The sequence below is a fragment of the Protobothrops mucrosquamatus genome, unplaced genomic scaffold (assembly GCF_001527695.2).
Source record: "Protobothrops mucrosquamatus isolate PMUCROS unplaced genomic scaffold, P.Mucros_1.0 scaffold325, whole genome shotgun sequence".
Classification (NCBI taxonomy): domain Eukaryota; kingdom Metazoa; phylum Chordata; class Lepidosauria; order Squamata; family Viperidae; genus Protobothrops; species Protobothrops mucrosquamatus.
The window spans coordinates 188016-205715 of record NW_015386664.1 but is presented as its reverse complement, the minus strand read 5'-3'; the positions used below and the strand labels follow the sequence as shown (position 1 = coordinate 205715).

At 40.8% G+C, this 17700-nt stretch overlaps 1 protein-coding gene across 1 annotated transcript in view; it reads left to right on the top strand.

Annotated features, from left to right (window-relative positions):
• Positions 1–10375: 10375 nt before the first annotated feature.
• PIK3R5 (phosphoinositide-3-kinase regulatory subunit 5) overlaps positions 10376–17700 on the top strand; it is a 27504-nt gene continuing 20179 nt past the window's right edge. Inside the window, exons 1-3 of the mRNA XM_015815215.1 lie at positions 10376–10475; positions 15088–15188; positions 17405–17473. Coding sequence (XP_015670701.1) covers positions 10376–10475; positions 15088–15188; positions 17405–17473 — 270 coding nt within the window. The remainder of the gene's footprint in view (positions 10476–15087; positions 15189–17404; positions 17474–17700) is intronic.

Here is a 17700-nt window from a genome sequence, read left to right as displayed (position 1 = left end):
CATCCACTTGCTTACGAACATTTTCTAGTGATTCTGGTTTTGGCAATTGGACCATAGTTACCTTCATAATCTGGGCCCAGGTCAGGATTCTTCATGAATAATCTAATCACAGCTTCTCTTAAAGAGGCTGATACCACCCCCGCTCCCAGTGAATTTTTGAACTCAGAGCTTTCCCAGGGAGAGGTCAAGAGGAATCGAATGTACAATCTGGAGTTGATGATGCTCTTGATGTGATGACCCGATGTCTGGAGGCCGTGAGGGTCTGGATGGGGAGGAACAGACTCAGGCTCAACCCGTCCAAGACCGAGTGGCTGTGGTTACCGGCGCCTCGGCATAGTCAGCTGATTCCATCGCTGACTATAGGGGGCGAAACATTGGCTCCCTCGGATCGGGTACGCAACTTGGGTGTCCTCCTGGATCCACGGCTGACACTGGATGACCAGTTGGCGGCCGTGACCAGGGGGACGTTTTATCAGGTTCGTCTGATTCACCAGTTGCGACCTTTTCTGGACCGGGACACCTTACGCACGGTCACTCATGCCCTTGTCACCTCCTGCCTGGACTACTGTAATGCTCTCTACATGGGGCTCCCCTTGAGGAGCACCCGGAGGCTCCAGCTAGTCCAAAATGCGGCCGCGCGGGCGGTGTTGGGAGGGACTCGTCGCTCCCATATAACACCGCTGCTGCGCGAGCTGCATTGGCTGCCTGTGGCCTTCCGGGTGCGNTTTTCTCCCTTTCTGAATGCTGATTTGCACAAGCATGTAACATTGTCTAGGACTAGGCAATCAATAATAAGGGAACAAATGAATGAAATCATTATTAAAATGAGAATTAATCATCCTATGCTAATGTAACATAATTATTATCACACAATTCCTTGACCAAAAAGATGCACTTTGATGCTTTTACAGAAAACAGAAAAAAAAACAAACCAGGGACTTACTGTTAAAGCTTGGGATAGCACAAGGTAAACAAGACAGTTTCTGTTTCCAAAATCAGGCTTTAAACTAGCTTAAAATGGATATAAAGAAAGAGTTTCATACAAGAGGTCAAGGATTTATTTAACATCCACTTGCTTACGAACATTTTCTAGTGATTCTGGTTTTGGCAATTGGACCATAGTTACCTTCATAATCTGGGCCCAGGTCAGGATTCTTCATGAATAATCTAATCACAGCTTCTCTTAAAGAGGCTGATACCACCCCCGCTCCCAGTGAATTTTTGAACTCAGAGCTTTCCCAGGGAGAGGTCAAGAGGAATCGAATGTACAATCCGGAGTTGATGATGCTCTTGACGTGATGACCCGATGTCTGGAGGCCGTGAGGGTCTGGATGGGGAGGAACAGACTCAGGCTCAACCCGTCCAAGACCGAGTGGCTGTGGTTACCGGCGCCTCGGCATAGTCAGCTGATTCCATCGCTGACTATAGGGGGCGAAACATTGGCTCCCTCGGATCGGGTATGCAACTTGGGTGTCCTCCTGGATCCACGGCTGACACTGGATGACCAGTTGGCGGCCGTGACCAGGGGGACGTTTTATCAGGTTCGTCTGATTCACCAGTTGCGACCTTTTCTGGACCGGGACGCCTTACGCACGGTCACTCATGCCCTTGTCACCTCCCGCCTGGACTACTGTAATGCTCTCTACATGGGGCTCCCCTTGAGGAGCACCCGGAGGCTCCAGCTAGTCCAAAATGCGGCCGCGCGGGCGGTGTTGGGAGGGACTCGTCGNGCGCCCTCAAGACATGGTTATTCCAGCTTGCAGGACTGGCCTAGGGGAAATTTTTAGAGGGGGTTTTAATTACATTTTAATCAGATCACAGTTAAATATTTCTTTTTAATTAATTTTAATCTTGTAATGTTATCTGTGTATTTTATTCGATTGTTAGCCGCCCTGAGTCCGCAAGGAGAAGGGCGGGATATAAATTTAATAAAATAAATAAATAAATAAATAAATAAATAATTGGATGGGGAGAGGGAAAGAGGTTCAGGATAGCCACATCATAGAATCTCCTAGGATATATCTAATAGGTTAGAAGGTTATAACTTTAGTTTGACAAGTTTCTGTTAGGTGTAAGCAAATAAAGGATTGAATTTGATTGGATTTTTTCTGTGTTGTCTCTGGGGTTGGGCCTGATATTATTCTTATACTTGACTGAGACAACCCAATCCAAACTGGACTGATGTCGTCTTAAGGTGGCCCTATGATTATCATGGGTACCATGAAGTTCTGATGTGTCTTCTTCCAATTATGTCAGTGCATATCTTGAAGTCCCCTAGAGCAATCTCAGCACATGCAGGAATATTGATATACTATGGGGTTGGGGATTTACCAGAAAAAAAACCGTGTAATTTCCTAAGGTTTTTTTTGACATAAAAAAGACCTAGATTGGAAGTCTGGAGAGGAAAGGGAGTCTATATAGATGACAGTGGCACCTACTGTGCAGTACTCAAGATTATGCTCATGATGCACTGGCTACCTAGAAGACCATGACTAGGAAAGATTAATTGTCTGTAGACCCCTCATATCCTGGACACTGTTTCACATTCTTCCCTTGGGATAGTACTGGTATTGCATGCCAAGACAACTAAACACAGGGACAGTTTTTTCCCTTGTGCCATCACTCTGCTGAACTCCTAATTTCCACAGTTGACAACATACAATGACTACTAGGTTCTGTCTAATGTGCATGTATATTAACCCATAGAGTGTGGCTGTAGTATTATTTACCCTTTTATTACTCTTATTTTCTCTTTCTACTGGTTGCATACTTCAGTATGTCCAGATATTTTTGTCTACCTTTCAAGTCCTTTCCAAGGACTTGGGATAGGCAGATGTGGATGTTTGATGGTGTTAGAGATATTGTGGCAGGGTATAAGCTGTTCCAAGTAAAGCCGCCTTTTGTAATTGACTAATGGTGAATTTATCAATGTCAATAGTGTTCTAAAACCATCCCAGAGAAAAAGAAATGGAAGAAAGCAAAATGGCTGTCTGAGGAAGCTTTGCAAATAGCTGAGGAAAGAAGGGAAGCAAAAGGCAAGGGAGAAAGATGCACCCAATTGAATCCAGAATTCCAGAGAATAGCTAGAAGAGATAAGTATGCCCTCTTAAAGGAACAGTGCAAAGAAATAGAAGAAAACAATAGAATAGGGAGGACCAGAGATCTCTTCAAGAAAATTGGAGATATGTTGGGAATATTTCATGCAAAGATGGGCATGATAAAGGACCAAAATGCAGGGACCTAACAGAGGCAGAAGAGATTAAGAAGAGGTGGCAAAATTACACAGAAGAACTATACAAGAACGAGCTTAGCATCCCTGATAACCACGATGGGGTGGTCACTGACCTCGAGCCAGACATCCTAGAATGTGAAGTGAAATGGGCCTTAGGAAATCTGAGCGACAACAAAGCTAGTTGAGGTGACAGTATTCCAGTTGAGCTATTCAAAATCTTAAAAGATGATCCAGTAAAAGTGCTACACTCAATTTGCCAGCAAATTTGGAAAACTCAATAGTGGCCACAGGATTGGAAAAGGTCAGTTTACATTCCAATTCCAAAGAAAGGCAATGCCAAAGAATGTTCAAACTATTGCACCATTGCACTCATTTCACATGCAAGTAAAGTTATGCTTAAAATCCTACAAGCTAGACTACAGCAGTATGTGGATCGAGAACTTCCAGAAGCATAGGCAGGATTTCGAAGAGGCAGAGGAACTAGAGATCAAATTGCCAGCATACGCTGGATCATGGAGAAAGCGAGGGAGTTCCAGAAAAACATCTACTTCTGCTTCATTGACTATGCTAAAGCCTTTGATTGTGTGGATCACAACAAATTGTGGCAAGTTCTTAAAGAGATGGGAGTACCAGACTATCTTATTTGTCTCTTGAGAAACCTATATGCGGATCACGAAGCAACAGTGGGAACTGGACACGGAACCACTGATTGGTTCAAAATTGGGAAAGGAGTCCGGCAAGGCTGTATTCTGTCACCCTGCCTATTTAACTTATATGCAGAGCACATCATGAAAAAGGCAGGGCTAGATGAATCAAAAGTTGGAATTAAGATTGCCAGGAGAAATATCAACAACCTAAAATATGCAGATTATACCACTCTAATGGCAGAAAGTGAAGAGGAACTAAAGAGCCTCTTGATGCGGGTGAAGAAGGAGAGTGCAAAAGTTGGCTTGAAACTCAACATTAAGAAAACCAAGATCATGGCATCCGGCCCTCTCAATTCCTGGCAAATAGATGGGGAAGAAATGGAGATAGTGACAGATTTTATCTTCGTGGGCTCCAAGATCACCACAGATGGGGACTGCAGCCAAGAAAGTAAAAGACGCTTGCTCCTGGGGAGGAAACCTATGGCAAATCTAGACAGCATACTAAAAAGCAGAGACATCACCCTGCCAACAAAAGTATGTATAGTCAAGGCCACGGTTTTCCCAATTGCAATGTGTGGCTGTGAAAGTTGGACCATAAGAAAGGCTGAGTGCCAAAGAATTGAGGCCTTTGAACTATGGTGCTGGAGAAGACTCCTGCGAGTCCCCTGGACTGCAAGGTAATCAAACAAGTCAGTCCTAGAGGAGATCAACCCTGACTGCTCTTTAGAAGGCCAGATCCTGAAGTTGAAACTCAAGTACTTTGGCCACCTAATGAGAAGGAAGGACTCACTGGAGAAGAGCCTAATGCTGGGAAAGATTGAGGGCAATAGAAGAAGAAGACAACAGAGAATGAGGTGGCTGGATGGAGTCACTGAAGCAGTAGGCGTGAGCTTAAATGGACTGCAGAAGATGGTAGAGGACAGGAAGGCCTGGAGAACATTGTCCATGGGGTCGCGAAGGGTCGGACACGACTTTGCAACTAACAACAAGAACGGTGAATTTGTCATTGTCAATAGTGTTCAAGTGGTGCTCCAATTATTATTATTATTATTATTATTATTATTATTATTATTATTATTATTATTATGGTTCATCGCATAGTCAAATTATTATTTTTCTGTTGTTTTACAAGTACACTAAGTGCTTTTGTTCGAGACAAATTCCTTGTGTATCTAATCACACTTGGCCAAATAAAATATTCTGTGCTGTTCTGATCATACAGAATAACAAGAGTTGGAAGGGACCTTGAAGGTCTTCTAGTCGAACCCCTTGCTCAAGCAGGACACCCCATACCATTTTAGACAAATGGCTGTCCAGTCTCTTCTTAAAAGCCTCTAATGTTGGAGCACCCACAACTTCTGATGGCAAACTGTTCCACTGATTAATTGTTCTTACTGTCAGGAAATTTATCCTTAGTTCTAGGTTGCTTCTCTCTTTGTTCAGGTGCTTTGGAAAATAGGTTGACCCTCTCCTCTCTGTGACAGCCCCTCAAATATTGGAACACTGCTATGACGTGTCCCCGGGTCCTTCTCTTCACTAGACTAACCATGCCCAATTCCTGCAAACATTCTTCATATGTTTTAGCCTCCAGCCACCTAATCATCTTTGTTGCTCTTCCCTGCATTTTTTTCAGAGTCTCAACATCTTTTTTATATTGTGTGACCAAAACTGGATGTAGTATTCCAAGTTTGGTTTTACCAAGGCAATATAAAGCAGTAGTGTCACTTCGTATTATCTTGATTCTATCCCTCTGCTAATGCAGCCTAGGATTCCTTTGGGGTTTTTTGGCACCTGCAGCACACTTCTGGCTTATATTTAAGTGATTGTCCACTAGGATTCCAAGATCTCTCTTGTAGCTACTGCTGTTGAGCCAAGTTTCATCTAATCTATACCTGTACATTTGGTTTTGCTTGCCTGAGTGTAAAACCTTACTTTTTCTAGATTGAATTTCATTTTCTTAGTTAGGGCCTAAAATTCATCTCTATCAAGATCGATATGGATCTTGAGCCTAACTTTTCTGGGGTGCTGGCTATCCCTGCCAGTTGTTCTAATCTGTTCTATTCTAAATATCCTGATTTTGTACTCAACTCACATTTTGAACATTAGGTCAGGCTCTTGATTTCCAATTAAATCATTTTATTCTGGAATGAAGAGCATTAGCAGAGCAGAAGGCAAGTTGCTAAAGCAGCCAGGAATAATTTGGCTGGGTAAAGACACTATTTGGTATCAGTGGTGTCCCTTGTTTCTCGTTTAGCAACAAAGTTTAGTATCATACAATTGTTAAACATTTAATCATCCCCGTAGGGAAAAACTGGTTGGGAAAGCTATTGCCACCAAATTCCAAACTGACTTGGCAATAGAACTGAAGAAACACCCTGTACTGTTTCAAGGAATTGAGTTCATCCCTTCAGCCCAGCTCTAGAAGGCTGCGTTGCTGAAGTATAAAAGCCATGTGATTTGATTGTCAATCGGAGAATCTGTACATCTCATTGTGGTAACTGTCCCCCTCTCCCAAAACAGTATGTTTTATCTGTGAATTACTGATAGGCAAAGTCAACAGAATATAGAAGTAAAACTTTGGGCAAAAGGTCAAACCAGAGCCCAGTCATAAACCAGAAGTTGTAAAAATCAGGCAGACCAGAGTTTCTAGTGTGTGGAAAAATAGGTACACAAGTTGAGCGAACATGTTTGAAATCATTGAAATATGTCAAGAGGGAGTTCTTAAAAAGGTCACACCTTGTGCTCTTCTGTAATTGGAATTGGTTCCTTTTGAGAAAGGTGTTTGCTTTGCTTTATTTCCTAAAGTATGAAGGAAGGTTTCTGGCTATGTTACTTAAAATTCGAAGTTTCACCAGGCCCTGAATAAATTCGGAGTCCAGTTTGCAAACGGCTCACTGGGGGTTAGTTTGAAGCTCATGCTCAGATTCAACAGTTCTGACTAAAATACTGAAAGCATAGGCTTTCTAAGGCAGCTAAGGATTCCTAAACAACTGATTCATATGAAAATATTTGAATCATGATGTCATAATATGGACAGAGTGACTATAAATATTTACATGGCGATATCTGCGCTGATCCAGCAGTTTTTGAAAAGTAACGATGTGGAACAATGAATATTGGTTACTTTCCCTGATGTTAGTGCAATCGTCTACAGAGGCATCTTCCAAAAGACAAATGGGAAAGGGTAAGATGGAATCTAGTGGGAAAGTTAATGACATTGCTGAAAGCTATGAAAGAATTTGCCTAGACTTTTGACCATTTGTCAAATTGTCTTTTTCCTGAAATAAGGCCCCAAAGGTTTTTCGTACTTTGTCAACATGACATCTCAGCCCAGTCCAATAATCATAAGAGTCCAGAGATTTCATGCAGATCTTAGAGGTTAAATGTACAAGGAACCTGTGCAGCTGGCAGCCTTAGACAATCTGCATTAAGCTTGCATGAAGTCAGAACATGTTCTTCATTATCATGTGAGGAAACTATGACATAAGCCAAATCTGTACCCTGTGGCTTTTTAACTTACTGGAATCTCTTTTCTTCATTTTCTGTTGCTGCTGACAGTTTTTGATTATGCAATTATGAATTGGGGAAAAAAAGTGAATTTGAGGCTGGGCAGACTTCTGTTGGCTGAGGCCAGTTGAGGAATCACCCTTCTTCCGCTAATGGACCTTTGTGTAAGGAGCTGACATTAGAAAATACTATTTCTGACCATGTTCAGGATATGAATCATGTCCTTTATCCAGTCATCATTTCCCTTATGACATTTGTTCCAAAATGTAATTAAGACATTGTGATTTGGAGATGAGTTCCTTTAAAAAAAAATTCTTCTATTCTTCAAAGCACATTTAATCCTGGGTATCATTCCTTCTTCCATAGATGAGCTTTTCAAAAGTGGCAATTTTGTCTAGAACCAAATGCTTTTCCAGCAGGTGTTTAAAGCCACCCTACATGTGTTGGATATTAAACATGTTGCTTGTCCTAGAATTCTCCCTTTGAGAGGCAATTTGCTTAAAGCAGTGATGGCGAACCTTTTAGAGACTGAGTGCCCAAACTGCAACCCAAAACCCACTTATGCATCATTGAGTGCCGGGTGGGTGTGACCCATTGGCTGGATGTGGCCAATTGGCTGGATGTGGCCAATTGGGTGGGCGTCGCTGCAGTGGTAACAGCAGACTGGGTGGGACTAAAAAGTTCAATCAATCGATTCCAACTTTGCAGGATCTTTTTTTTCCCTGCGAGGTTGAAATTGCCTGATTGAACCTTTTCCTTTTTTGCACATGGCAGCAGAGGCCTAAAGCAAAAAGGTTTTATAAAACCCAGCTGAAGGCCTAGGACTGAGGCGACGGCGCACGTGCCCACAGAGAGGGCTCTGAGTGCCGCCTCTGGCATCCGTGCCATAGGTTCGCCACCACTGGCTTAAAGGCTCAGATTGTTGAGGTAAGGGGTAAGACGAGGGATCTTCAAACTTGGCCCTTTTATGACTTGTGGACTTCAACTCCCAGAATTCCTCAACCAGCATGCCTGGCTGAGGAATTCTGGGAGTTGAAGTCCACAAGTCATAAAAGGGCCAAGTTTGAAGACTCCTGGGTAAGATAGATCTTGCCAAGATTTAGGAGAATAGGTCATCCACTGGTGTTTTCAGGCGTCTTGTTAGCCTTGCAGCTGTGATTCCATGGTTTTCTAGCAAGTAAGTGTATTCCCCAAAATGTCTGCCTGACCCCACATTTCTTTAGAGATAGAGGCATTAAATGATCCATTATTCAGAACTTGATACAATTATTTTCTTCATCCTTGCTGTCTGAATTTAAATGGGGATCTTACCCACTGCTTGATAATAGAAATGCTTAATCAATTTCAGGCACAGACCACGCTTCCAAAAAGTATATTAAGCCAAGAGAAAGAAATAGGGGGCAATGGAGAAAAAAATTAATTTGATAGATTTTATATACTACTAAAACTCTTGTGTTTATAATCTTTACCTGGGTGAAACAGAGCATCATAGAAGAGAAGGTTTTGAACCAAGGTACCTCAAATGGGCTAGTCTACAAAATGCTGGGACCCATGACTCCCGAAGAAATGAAATATGGGAAAGTTGTTGCTGTTTCAGTACTGCAGGGCTGCTGCTGCTGCTTCAGCATCACCACTACACTGTCACTTTCACCTTCCCTACATCTCATTCTTAGTGGTCCTTGGCAGTTTCCCACAAGTCCAAGAGAGCACCAGCCCCTTTGTTCTTGCATCACACTTCCTTGCTCTCTTCCCCACTAGTAGCAGCCACTTATCTGCCTGCTGGGAAGGGAAGGGAAGGGAAGGGAGGGAAAGGAGGGAAAGAAAGAAAGAAAAAAAGAAAGAAAGAAAGAAAGAAAGAAAGAAAGAAAGAAAGAAAGAAAGAAAGAAAGAAAGAAAAGTATTCACTGAATCATAAACTAACCATTCAGGCTTACTTTGTACCACGGATTAACTGTGGAACTCAGACAATCAGAAACTCACTTTCCTCTTTAAAAATTGACTGTTTGTGTGTATGTGTGTGTGTAGCATGTGTATATGTGTGTTATGTATGGGTATGGGTAGATATATACTTTCTTTTCAGAGCAAGCAACATAATTTCATTTTTAATATGTGCCACTGTGCTCATGGTAAAAAATGACAATAAAGGTTATCTTATCTTAATAAGTTTAGACACGAGGGATGGAGCTTTTAAGAGCTATAATCAAGGCTACTTCTGAGAAAAAAGTGCCTAGTAACCTTAAGTGGATCTCTTGGACTTGTACCCAAGATTTTGAGTTGGGAAGAAGAAGCACAGTTCCACAGCCTCAGTGTATGAATCCCTGCAGTGGTGGGATTCAGCCAGTTTGCACCAGTTTGGCAGAACCAGTAGCTAATTTCTTGTTGCCCAGGCCCAGAATGGACATCTGGAAGCAGCATCCATACAGAGAACTGGTTGTTCACATATTTGAATCCCACCACTGAATCCCTAGCATAAAACAATTTTATTGAATGAGTAGCAAAATTGTCAGGGTGTAACAGGTTGTAGCTTGGTTATGTGCCATACTCCCCCTCCCACTATCATCTTAAGCATATTTCCAGTTTATAGGAAGCCAACAGTTGTGGCTTTCACGCATCTTGCTTTTGCAATGCTTCCAACCAAAAATTGTAGAGGAAAAAAATGAGAATGATTTCCTGTTTTGGATCAGCATTGGAATCATTCCCATTTATCCTGTTCCATTTATCACTGCTTTCTGCACTGCCCAGCAAAAGTCTCCTTTTTCCCATCTAGCAACATGACAATTCAACAGTCAAATTTGGGGAAATTTTATCTTGGCAGTAGAGTTTGTGGAGATGCTAAAGGTCTGGATAGGAAGTTGTGTGCATCTCAAAGGCAGAATGTCATGGTAAATTAACCAAGAAAGTTGGAGGTGGATTAAGCTAAAAATTGGGGATGGATTACTCTAATTAGGTTTGAATTAATTACTTTATCTTGTTTAGGAGATGAAGTAAAATGCAGCACACGACGTGTACAGAGGACAGGATCCACCATGCATTGGAGAGATGCCTCCATGGCCTTAGCAAAAGCACATTTTCTGCAAGTACATGGACAGGTAAGTAAAAAAAACTTTTACTTACTATTAGCAAAGAAGTACTGCTAGTATAAGATACTACTAGTACTAGTAAAGAAGTACTAGTAGTGTACTAAAACTACTAGGATGCAGGTTTTGCTGAGCGGAAGTCATAGCTGATTTTTGGAGCTATGTACTAAAAGTAGTACATAGTTGGGAGAAAATTAAAATTCTTGTACTCTAAAACAATAAAAATGTACAGTGAGTTTTATTACTCCCCAAGTATGAATTCATTTATCTCTCCTCCCCTTCAAAATTAGAATTTAGTGACAATTTGGAGGATGGCTTTCATAGGATGCATAGGGCCAGTGTGCTCTGAACTGAACATAACTATTTGGAAAGAGGGTGTACCTCCTATAATACTGGTTTATGCACATTTTAATATAAATAACAAACTACTATTACTACCCCTCTTATCCATTTCTATTCTAGGTTAAAGTTCTTAAGAGCCTAGCCAATAATCTAGTAAAAATGTCTCCTTGACAGCTGGGGGAATGTGGTAAACACTGAATGTGTGCTTGGGTACTTTGCTCTAGTATCACAGGTGTATTTTTGTGTATTTTTGTGATGCTGCAAGTTTCAATAGCAGCAAGGTCACCACAAATACTAGTTCCAAAGGTTAAGCTAGGCAAAACATCCTTGGGAGTCAAACAAGGTCAGAATAGCAAGGGGAATGTTGTTTACAGATGGGACTTTAGTGGTGGGAATTTTTCTTGATGCTTCAAAAGAAGGAAGAAGACAACTTTGTGGTAGTATTACCAATGCATTTGAAAATTGAAATTCCAGTTCCATAGCTTCAGGTTTTGTATTTGATATGAATGGCATTGAGATAATTTGTTGAGCTTTATATATGGTGGTTGAATAGACTTGTGTAGCCTTCTGTTCCATTTTTCTTCTTTGACTAATACTATCGAAAGTGTCTAGAAATCGCAAAACTGGATTTCATCTTCTTTGCCCTTCCCTTGATTCCTCTAGACAGATTTTTTTTTTTAGACATATTGGCTTACTCTCATCATTGAGAGAAGTTAAGAGCAAAGAGAGACGCTTCCACTTGAGGGCTAGATGCACCAACCCTAGTTTAATCCAAAACCTGGGCATTTCTAAATCCTTCCCACATCCATGACGTGCCAATACTGGAAGGCAATGTTCAGCAGGATTGTCTGTCCTGCAGGTGTGTTGCCTTCCTTTGCAGGAAAGATCTAATGTTGTTCTGTTAGTCAGTGAATCCTCACTTCAATTTCCAGAGCTTTAGGAGAGAGAAATCAGCACCATTTCCCCAGGCACTACTATTTTTCAATGCGGGTTAATGAGTAGCACTGTGTGAACGCTAGTCAATATTTTCTGAGCTCAATGCCCTTGATAGAAAGAGGAGATTTCTCACTCTAGCAAGTTTCTTTCTTCCCTGCTCCTTGTTTTTCTTATATTTGTTGAATGCAAATGCCTCCAAATCTAATCCAACTATATTTAGGAGTGAACAATTTCTTTTCTGCCCAAAAGCTGTGCTCTTTTTTTGAAATAGGACTCTGCGGGTTGCAAGTATACCTAATGCTAATGAGGAGGGGGGGGAGTCACTGGAAGATGCGGGGCCTGTTCGTTTGATTTTATTTATTTATTTATTTATTATTATTTATTTATTAATTGAATTTTTACCCCGCCCTTCTCCTTACGGACTCAGGGCGGCTGACAGCCTGATAAAAAACAAATACAAAAATACCCCAATTTAAAAAACATAATTAAAATGAAATATTAGATTTGGCCAATAACAATTTAAAATTGTTTTTAAAACCCCGCTAAAAATCTCCCCCTATTTTAAAAATAAATAGGTGTAGTAAGCTTAATGAGGCTTTAACTTCTCTGATTTGTTCATTATGTCTTCAGTACTGATGCAGACACAATGAGAAGCAGGTAGGGTTGGAGCCTTTAGTATAGTTTCTTCAGGTCCATTTGCAACTAATAGAAAGGGGAAAGAAATAATATATGATATGGGCAGGGGATGATCAGAGAAAAGGAGTTGGGGAAAAAGAGACTCCTAGATGTTTGTGCATTCAGGCTGTTGCTTGAGGCTTTCTTTGTTGTTAGTTGCGAAGTCGTCTCCGACCCATCGTGACCCCATGGACAATGTTCCTCCAGGTTTTCCTGTCCTCTACCATCTTCTGGAGTCCATTTAAGCTCACACCTACTGCTTCAGTGACTCCATCCAGCCACCTCATTCTCTGTCGTCCTCTTCTTCTATTGCCCTCAATCTTTCCCAGCATTAGGCTCTTCTCCAGTGAGTCCTTCCTTCTCATTAGGTGGCCAAAGTATTTGAGTTTCAACTTCAGGATCTGGCCTTCTAAGGAGCAGTCGGGGTTGATCTCCTCTAGGACTGACTGGTTTGATCGCCTTGCAGTCCAGGGGACTCACAGGAGTCTTCTCCAGCACCATAGTTCAAAGGCCTCATGGTCCAACTTTCACAGCCATACATTGCAACTGGGAAAACCATGGCCTTGACTATACATACTTTTGTTGGCAGGGTGAGGTCTCTGCTTTTTAGTATGCTGTCTAGATTTGCCATAGCTTTCCTCCCCAGGAGCAAGCGTCTTTTACTTTCTTGGCTGCAGTCCCCATGGATTACTGCCTTGTGGTGGTGAAGGGGCTTGCATAACTCAATGAAGCTGTGAGCTATGCCATACAGGTCATAGCAGAGAGTTCTGACAAAATGAGGCTTCCTAACCACCCTAATAATTTACACTGGTAGTATCAAGCAGTTCTGAATACTTTTGCATTCATATGCTGAATGCAAAAAGTTGTGCATGTAGAAAGATATGTGCATGACCTTTTGTTTGTAGTATTTTCCAATAGCAAGCAGTCCTAGTGTGATAGGGGAATAGAAAGAGAAGATGCATCTACTGTATCCACTTGGATATATATGTCACTAATTAGAGGGAACCCACAGCCTGTTGTTTTTCATTCTGGCCAACTGAAACCTCCTCAGAATTCTCCGGTACAGATTTTTGTTGTTTGAAGGGATCTGCAAATGAACAGAATTGCCTAGCATTGAAAAATGTCCTCAACAGTCTGAATTAGATGGGGTTTTGCCATTTCAGTACATGCATCGTATTTCTAATGTCATTTTTACATGTGATTGTCAGTTATTTCCATAATGTACCCTCTTGCATTTTATATCTTGGCTGCCATCAGTCTAAAATACTGACCTTAGAAGGTCAGGGGCTTCAGTCAGTATTTATGGCAATTTCTCAGGGTAATTGTCTGCTTTAATATTGGCAAGCCTATGTCTTACTCATGGGTGGAACCTTGATATTTACAGCTCCCACAATTGTTTTCAACAGTTGCTGGTTGCAACCTTTGAGCTGCTCTTACATGACAAAGAATCGAGAGAGGAAATGCTAACCACAGATGCCAAGTTAAGGATTTAACATTTGCCAGAGGACAATATAATTCTAAGAAGAACATGCCGCATTCTGAAAAAATATCTCCCCCCTATATCAGCATGCAGCAACATGAATTCTGCCACCCACTCTCACCCAGCTATAAATTTTTATGCATTCAGAATGTATAATTTGACACTTTGAGCACATTTACAGAAAAAAAGGGGCTATTTTGTCCCCTGGTATCTTCAATTAGGGTAGGAAAAATTCTTACCTGAAATTTTAGGAAGATGCTGCCAGTCAATGCAGCAATACTGAGTTACCTGAACTCATGGGCAACATCTTAAATTACTTTCTATGGGTTACTGGATTTAGAGCAGGGGTCTTCAAACTTGGCCCTTTTATGACTTGTGGACTTCAACTCCCAGAATTCCTCAGCCAGCGTGCCTGGCTGAGCAATTCTGGGAGTTGAAGTCCGCAAGTCATAAAAAGGGCCAAGTTTGAAGACCCCTGATTTAGAGGCTTGTTTAGCACAGGTGAACTAAAGATGAAGCTGTTTAAAATAACTTAAGAAATAGACACTGACCTGCCCGGTGGTTGTATACCATAGTTGCCTTTCTGATATTCATGTTGATAGGATTAACCTTCACTTTGCCATTTAAGTTATCAATAATTAGTCTGTGTGGTAATATTAATTACTGTTACTATACATGTTTCAAAATGGCATGTACAGTTTTTCTGCTTTGTTCTCAGATCAACCCTGCTATTCAGTGGATAGCCTCAGATCATCTCCAGAGCATCATACCTGAATGAGGGTTTTAACTCAAGTCTCTGATTCCCACCTGGACTGATTTTTGTCCCTCGTCCAAGGATTAGTCTAAATATAAAGACATTCCCTCTGTGATTTTAAGAGGCAGGATAGCCTTTTCCTATCCTTTATCTGGCCTATCCTGCTTTCATCTGGCACACTTGCCTTGCTGCTCTGAGTGACAGATGGAATGCACACTCAGGTTAAAAAGGGCTTACCTTGTGGGTTTGCGTAGTATCGATGAGTATAAATAGCCCACGACTGTGCAGGGCAAAAGATCTGATCCTATGTTCTGGAATGTGCCATAACTCCACCTGCAAAATCTGCTGAGCAAGCAGACTCCTTTAGAGAAGACTCCTTCTGCTCTTTAATTTGTGGTATGATTGGATATTCTCTATTTTTCCTCTCTTCCAAATAGCTGGGCTTTGTCTGAACTGCTGGAGCCTCCAGGAGCTAGTCAGCCGTGATGCCGGGAACTACCTCATTCTCCTGGAGAAAATCCTACAGAAGACTCAAGAGGTAAATCAAAGGAAAAGATGAGAAAGAAAATAAGATCTGACCACCTTCTTGCTCATACAGTTACTTTGTTTGCATTGTAGAACCCTCTACAAAAGGAAACTTGGATTCATCTTGTGCACTAGCATCTAATGAGGTTATCTAACTGCCTAGCTGAATCCTTTTTGGAATTGATGCCATCTTTATTGAGAGACATCTGGTCTAAGTAGATTTTAAGAATTAGTTTGAAGCTGTCAGTTCTGTTTTCTGCTGTGCTGGAAACAGCAGCTAAAATCAGAGCTGTGTCAGGTAGGACTCAGAAAAGTGTATTTTTTAAATCTATCCTGCTCTGAACTACAGCTTCTGATATGGGGCTACTGTCCTATTATAGGCATTAAAATCTGTTCCATCGATTGAATGCCCCCCTCTCCTTTTTCTTCAGATAATATGTTTTTGTGAAATGGGCAGGTCAGAAAGAGAGGTCTCAACTTTCTAGTTGAAAAAGGAACTTGCTTTGATTCTGAAACAAGGTTAGTTCAGTGCTACTGAATAGGGATTAGCGTAACAGGACTTCCAGTGAATCCATTTCATATCTTCTGTACTTGTTTTTTTTTATTTATTCTTTTCTTCCTGTCAGTGACTTCCTGGTTCTTTAATAGAGCCTTGCCCTAGCTATTTTTGAGTTTCTTGTGATTTAGAAATAGTTTTTAGTTCAGAGTATATAAAGCTGAAGCAAATCACAGGTGTGAATCCATTAGAAGAAAGTTTCCCTTTCATCTGTACAAGGCCATGGAGTTTAATAAAAATTCACATCTGGATCATATGAAATAAACCAAAACCTCCGAAACCACTCAAAGTCCCGTTTCCCTTTTTAAAAACCAAATTACTGTGTTATGGTATGGGAAAAATATTAAAGAGATGACTTGAAAGTAACCCTATTAAATATTTGTAATTTTAATCCAATGAAATTAAATGAAATAAAGTTTAGTTTGGTCTTTCAACCCCACTCAGAACTTTCTGAATGTAGCCCCTGGCATGCCATTCGGTACAGCATTTGTTCAATTCAGCCTTCTCCATCTTGATTCCACCTTCACCTTATATGTTGAACTCTTACATCTATAACTCCCAAGGACGTTTCCCCCTGTAATTCATTTTATAAAGTTTTGGATGTACAGTTTAAACTTTTGTACTTCTTGATGATGCTATTTATCTGTTCTTTTTCATTTTGATAGCTGTGTATCTTTTTTTACTATGAGGATATTGTTGTTATTACTTTAGTCTTGGTTGGAACCCTTTTTTAATACTGGACGTTTTAAAAGAAAGATGAACAAATATAACAAATAAAGCCATACTACTCTAGCAATACCTTTACTGTAGGCACTGAGCACCTTGGCTCTCAAACTATGATTTAATTCTGATTCCTCCCAGTCCAAGCCATCATGGTCTATGGACACAGAAGCTGAAGATACAGTTGTATAAGATCTGAAGGATCGACAAGCTTCTGCAAAAGGCATCACTTCACTTGGCTGTAATATCTAATACAATGTCAGAATTAACCGAGTTGGAAGGGACTTTGAAGGTCTTCTAGTCCAACCCTCTGCTCAGGCAGGAAATCCTACACCATTCTGGACAAATGGCTATCCAATCTCTTCTTAAAAGCTTCCAGTGATGGAAAACCAGAAATATCTGGAGGCAAGCCATTCCACTGATTAATTGTTCTCGCTGATAGGCAATTTCTCCTTAATTCTAGGTTGGATCACTCTTTGATAAGTTACCATCTGTTACTTCTTGTCCTGCTATTAGGTGTTTTGAAGAATAGGTTGACCCCCTCTTCTCTGTCACAGTGTCATTGTTTTTCCAGCTAGTACCACTATCTAAAAGAGGTGCTGAGAAATTATGTTGAGTATTGTACCAGAGCTCAGAATTACCATTCAAAAGTGACTTATCATTGGAATAAGTACCCTACAGGCCTGGTCCACACGTTACATCACAACACACAGGCTTGTGTTTGAAACAATGTGTGAACCTAGCTCTTCTGCTCTGTAAACCAAAGATAATGGTTTGTGGTTTAGTATAAACTATAGATTATTTATTCAACACATTGTATTATGAAATATATTTTAGAATAATGTGTAAAGCTCTGCAGAGTGAGATGAGTATTGCTTTTAATAGATTTTCTTTTAACTAACTTACCAAATTATATTTCAATTTTTTGTTCTTTGTTTTTCTTTTTTATGAAGGTCCAAGAGAAATGTGACTACAATCTCTTTACTCCATTGGCCTTTCTCTTCAGTGCAACTGTCCTGTGTGTAAGTTTGGAGCTTAAAGCTTGCAATTCATACTCTCAGTAGTCAAGCCTTTTGATGGTGACTCACTGTTGATTTTTTTTTTAATTGATGGGATTGTGGGCCTAATCTATCATGAAGGTGGGTTGTGAGTAACTACCACTGGTCCCTGTGTTTGCTGAAGCATAATGAAAGAAATGTCAAGCAATATCATCAGAGTTAGAGGTTCTGCTTGAAGAAGTCACAGTAAT